Consider the following 5,300-nt stretch of genomic DNA (forward strand, 5'->3'; position numbering starts at 1 on the left):
AGGGAGGTCCCCTCCGCCATGCTGGCACTTCCGTGGACGTGCTTAGCTGCGCTGCTTTGCTGCCAACCTCACCCGGGGTGGGTGCTCCTGGGGACGGGTGGTCTCAGAGATAGGTGCTTCTAAGGATGGGTGCTGCCAGGGATGGGTGCTCCCAGGGATGGGTGGTCTCAGAGATGGGTGCTGCCAGGGCTGGGTGCTCCCAGGGATGGGTGGTCTCAAAGATGGATGCTACCAGGGCTGGGTGCTTCTGGGGATGGGTGCTGCCAGGAATGGGTGCTGCCAGGGGTGGGTGCTGCCAGGGATGTGTGCTTCTGGGGATGAGTGGTCTCAGAGGCGGGTGCTTCTAAGGTGCCAGGGATGGGTGGTCTCAGAGGCGGGTGCTTCGAAGGATGGGTGCTTGCCAGGGATGGGTGGTCCTGGGGACAGGTGCTTCTAGGGATGGGTGCTGCTGAGGATGGGTGCTCCTGGGGATGGGTGCTCCCAAGGACAGGGGACCTCAGAGCGAGCTGGAAGGCTCAGTGCTGCTCTTACATCCACGTCCTTATTGTGGCAGGCACAGTGGCACACCAGCGTGGCACCAGCACCGGCTGGTGTCCAGCTCAGGAAAGGGCTGGGCCAACACCAGCCTCTCCAGGAGCGAGTCCCTTTGCAGTCAGACTACCCGTGTGGTTTGGCTGCTGCCGGAAGGGACATTTTGGCTCTTCCGGGGTAAAAAGGGTGATCAGCAGCGGGTCTGTGACCCTGCACGGCGCGGACAGCGGGGTGCCCGTGCTGCGGGGGCACGGTGGGTGCGGAGCAAGGCGGCTTGCACGCCGCCGGGGTGCGGGAGCAGCATCGTTGCTTGCGCGCTTGTCCGTGGGTGTGCTGGCACTGGGAGGTCTCAGGTAAGCCCAGCCTGGCCAGGGACCATCGCCAGCTCCACGCCTGCTCAGCACCAAGTCCCACTGGCCCCCCTCCGAATCGGTACCTATCACACTGCTCTCTGTTGCAAATAAAGGACTTGGGGGGATTTCTACCTGCCAGCTTGGGCAAGAGGGATCTCCCAGCTCTCAGCAGCATAACTGAACTTTCTGGACTTTCACAACCCGCAAAGCTTATTATTAATCCTCCTAATGATCAGTTCTCCTTCTATCTCTATAAATCTAACCTGGAAAATGTTTACAGCTCAATAGTGCCACACACAGAGGCCTAGAGAAAATGAGACGGTGCTTTTTATGAGCGCTCTTCTCATTCCCAGTTCCTCCGGCAGCACAAATAAATCATCGGCCTTTCCCCACTCTGCGATAGCCGCTGCCCCCAGAGAGCGGCGGGACCCAGCAGCCCCACGCTGAGTGACAGGGATACGAGGGAGGAATGAGCACAGCCACATCCACGCCAGGCAGAAATCCCAAGACTTCATTTATTAATAGTCAGAGCCAATTACTGCAGTAGCAACGGCTCTCTGCAGCTCCCAGCGGGGACCGTCAAACACCAGGGGTGACAAGGGTAAGTCCCTGAGCTTGGGTAGAGGACCTGGGTCTTCTTCCACAGCCAGGGAGAAGGTGCCACGGGTGGCTGAGGTCTCCTGGCCACGGAGCATGGCTGCAACCAGCCCAGGGAGCTCCGGCTCTGGGGCAGAAAGCTGGGTGTGGAGCAGGGGGTGGATAAACACCCGCCAAAGTGCGCTGACAGGGAGGAGGAGGCTGCGCAGGGGGAAGAGCATCTCCCTGCCAGCTACTCCCACGGCTGAGATGGAAACCAGCGTCTCACGAAAGCTGAAGGGAGGGGTGTCCGGCAGCGCCCAGCCTTTCCCTCGCCCTCCCCCTGCCTTTGGCGAAGCTCCCATTCCTGAACAGGACAAGCACGGGGGAGCAACCCGCATCCCAGAAGAGGGGGGAATGGAGAAGCCACAAGATCTGCCCAGAGCAATCCAGCAGGCATGAGATGGAGCCACGAGTGAGACACGGGGCTCCTGGCATCTTGAAAACGTGTGTCCTCTTTGGCAGAAGATGGCCCGAAGGCACATGCGAAACCTCTCTTTACTCTGGAAGCACCGGCACAGCCCAGCGACTCCATCACCAGCAAACCATCCTCCCCCTCAAAGACCCCCTCGCCCTGACCTTCCACCCACCTTAGAAACAAGACAGCCGGAACAGATGTAAACTTGGTGTAAATAGATGTAAACAGAACTAAGTACAAGGAAGAAACGTTTTACCATGAGGGTGGTGAAACGCTGGCCCAGGTTGCCCAGAGCGGTGGCAGATGCTCCATCCCTGGAAACATTCAAGGTAAGGTTGGACGGGGCTCTGAGCAACCTGATCTAATTGAAGATGTTCCTGCTCATCGCAGAGGGGTTGGACTAGATGGCCTTGAACGGTCCTTTCCGACCCAAACTATTCTATGATTCTATGACTTTATGAACGGGCTCAGGTTATCAGCTGAAGTTTTGCCAGTTTCTGAATGAAGATGGAGTTTATGGTCTCCAAAAGTCCTTCCCTCCAACACACCAGGGAGCCTGCCAGTCAAGCCTAATCTCTGTAATTGTGAAACTTTTCACATCATCTGTATTTTGCATTAGCGATGCAACAGGATCAGGCCTAAAGCAAACAGGGTTCAGGGCACAGGTGTAATTCTCTGTCACTGCTCAACCAAGTGAAGGAATTAGAAGCAGATGTCAAACAAAAAGAGCTTCAAACCCTTCCAAGCCAGTAAGCACACAGATCCCATGAACTTCCTCAGCCTCCAGGCTGACCCAATTCAGACTTAAATATCTGCCCAAATCAAAATACACAGAAATTTAAATGGAAATACCTCATCTGTGCAGTATCTGCTGTGTTTAATCATGGCTCTGTTATACCAGTGAGTGCAGAAGCCCTCCTGTGCTCTCTTCTTTTCTTCTACAAGGGCCACAGATGGGAGATGGCAGGATGGCCTTGAGAACTGAAGGGGTTTTGTACCGTGTGAAGATGAACCTTTGTACAATGCATTTTCAAGTTCTTTCCAGCTCCTTTACACACGGACGCCTTCCCCATCAGCTGCAGTGAAAAAATACAGCGTGTCCGTGCCAAAGCGTGCACTGAGCTGCGCATCCCAGGACAGGCAGGACATCTCAGACCCGTGCACCGGCACAATCACAGCATGGCTCCATCAGTCCCCAAAGTAGTGGGATCATGAAATAAATGCTCCATTTTTGGTTGGCAGTAAAACCAGCAACAGGCAGGTAAAAATCCTGTGCTGAGTTGAGGCTCTAACAAGTCCTCTACATGTCCCTGCTGGAGAGGGGACCCGGCAGTGGCTCGGTTGGGGGTCCCGCTGCCCCCATGGAACGAGTGCTGCCGCCTCCTGCGCCCAGCGGAGATGGACAGGGATGCTCAGGCTGGAAGGTTTGCTAAAGCCTTCCCGGGAGCGGTTTGCAGATCCCGGCACCTCTGCTGGGTTATGTCATCTTGCCAGTCAGCTGACACTTGGTACCTGACCCTCCTTAATTTCTCTACAAGGAACAGATGGGGGTTTTTTCGGAAAAAAAAAAAAAAAAGCCTTTTGGGGACACTGAGGTTGAAAAAAATCAACAAATTCAGGTTGCACTTGAGAAAATGCTTGTGCTCCAAAAAAAAAAAAAAAAAAGCATTTTTGAAAAATTCAAACATCCCATTTTCACCTCTATATTATATTTCCCCCCTTTTTATTTTGCAAACTACCAACACTTTAAAAAAGACATTCAAAAGGGTTAAAATATTCTGTCTGACCACCCAAAAGATTTTCTTCCTCGTGTTTTTATTGCACTGAATAAAAAGAAAAACTTTTTTGTTCAAATAAACTTGAAACAATTCCTTCTCCTCCCCCGCCCCCTCTAGTTTTTTGGTTTGGCCAGTGAGTGGAAAAATCAATTATTCGCACTCCTCTAGCCTGATAAAAAGCTTCAGGGCTCCACAAAGAGGCTCAAGGGAGTACTTGCCTTGTACAGCAAATAAAACAGTCTCCGAATTTCCCGGCTCTCTGGCCTCGTCTTGTGTCACCCAAGATTTTGTGCTGAGATCGGCACTTCTGCAACGTGGCAGAGAGCAAAGGAGCCTCAGAGCAAAGGCAGCCAGTGTCCTCCCTGGTGGGATCTCGCACTGGGGCTGAGCCCACTCCCAGCTGAGGGTGATGGTCACCTTGAAGGACAGCACCGAGTCCTCACGGGGCTGGTGCCCAGCACCCAGCCACAGCCACGCTGTGTCTCTCCTTGTGTGACACATCCAAATAGCCACGTTGCATATAGGAAATGAAGATGGGAAGAACTGATGGAGATAAATAATGCCTTTTTTTTCTTTCCAGCATAGCGACTCTCCTCTGACACACGTCACCAAGCATCTTTTGGGTTCAAGTACCTTACTTTTGAAGAGTGACTTTATTTATAACTGCAGTGGAAGTATTTTTTTTTTTTTTTAAAGCAGACTACAAATTAAAAGCAAATTAATAGTAATTTCTGGAGTCTCATTCACCGCCTCAAGCCGGCCGCTGCATTTGCTTCAGCCCTATAAAAACCTGGTAGGAAAGCAGTTGAGGAAGCAGAAGTGCCACAGAGGAGAGCTAGAAAACCTGTGACACAGGAACGTGGCACGCAGCACCAATGCTGTGACAACTAATCTGGGTCATTTCCTCCTTGTAAGAGACTTCAAGGAAATGAAGACCAGGAATGCAAAAGGGTGAAGATGGGGATCTCTGTGTTGCATCAAAACAAGCTAATTCCAGGTGAAACCTGGGCAGCCTCTCCGCAGGGGAACCCAGGATGGAGCAGCTTTTCCCGGCCAGGAATGTCTGGGACCAGAATGGCAGAGCTGCCCACTAATGAACCCCATCCCCAGCCTGGCATTTAGGGGGACAAAAACCACTTATGAGCTCTCTCACATGAAGGTATGAAGTGCGTCAACCCATGAGCTCTGTCTGTGCCAGACTGGCTGGCTCAGCAGCAACATCCCACAAAGAGGTCCGCATCTCCCCATGGTCACGGGCTGGGGCTGGGTGGGCAGAGGAGCTGCTGGTCTGCATCCTCCCCTCTCTGGACTGAGGGCTCCCAGCACATCCCATCAGTTCAGGATGAACTCTCTCTGGATGAGCAGCTCCAGGCCCTGCTCCCCATCACCTCCCCTTCACGAGGTGGTCCTTGCCCCTGTCCCGGAGAGCTGCTCTGCTGTCCCATGGATGAGCCTTGGCTCGGGTACCCCTTCCTGGAGGGGAGTGGGGATGGGGGGCCTGGCCCGTGGATGCAGGGGGGTACCTCAGCTCAGTGGCTTTGTGTCGGCAGCGGTCCCCAGGCTGCCCTGGAGGGTGGTGGTCTC

At 53.6% G+C, this 5,300-nt stretch overlaps 1 protein-coding gene across 1 annotated transcript in view; it reads right to left on the minus strand.

Annotated features, from left to right (window-relative positions):
- The window catches only part of ZNF598 (zinc finger protein 598), a 38,825-nt gene extending 37,246 nt beyond the window's left edge, over positions 1 to 1,579 (minus strand). Inside the window, exon 1 of the mRNA XM_009894985.1 lies at positions 1,424 to 1,579. Coding sequence (XP_009893287.1) covers positions 1,424 to 1,579 — 156 coding nt within the window. The remainder of the gene's footprint in view (positions 1 to 1,423) is intronic.
- Positions 1,580 to 5,300: the final 3,721 nt, after the last annotated feature.

This window comes from Charadrius vociferus, unplaced genomic scaffold, assembly GCF_000708025.1.
Source record: "Charadrius vociferus isolate BGI_N301 unplaced genomic scaffold, ASM70802v2 scaffold600, whole genome shotgun sequence".
In the NCBI taxonomy this organism is placed as follows: Eukaryota; Metazoa; Chordata; class Aves; order Charadriiformes; family Charadriidae; genus Charadrius; species Charadrius vociferus.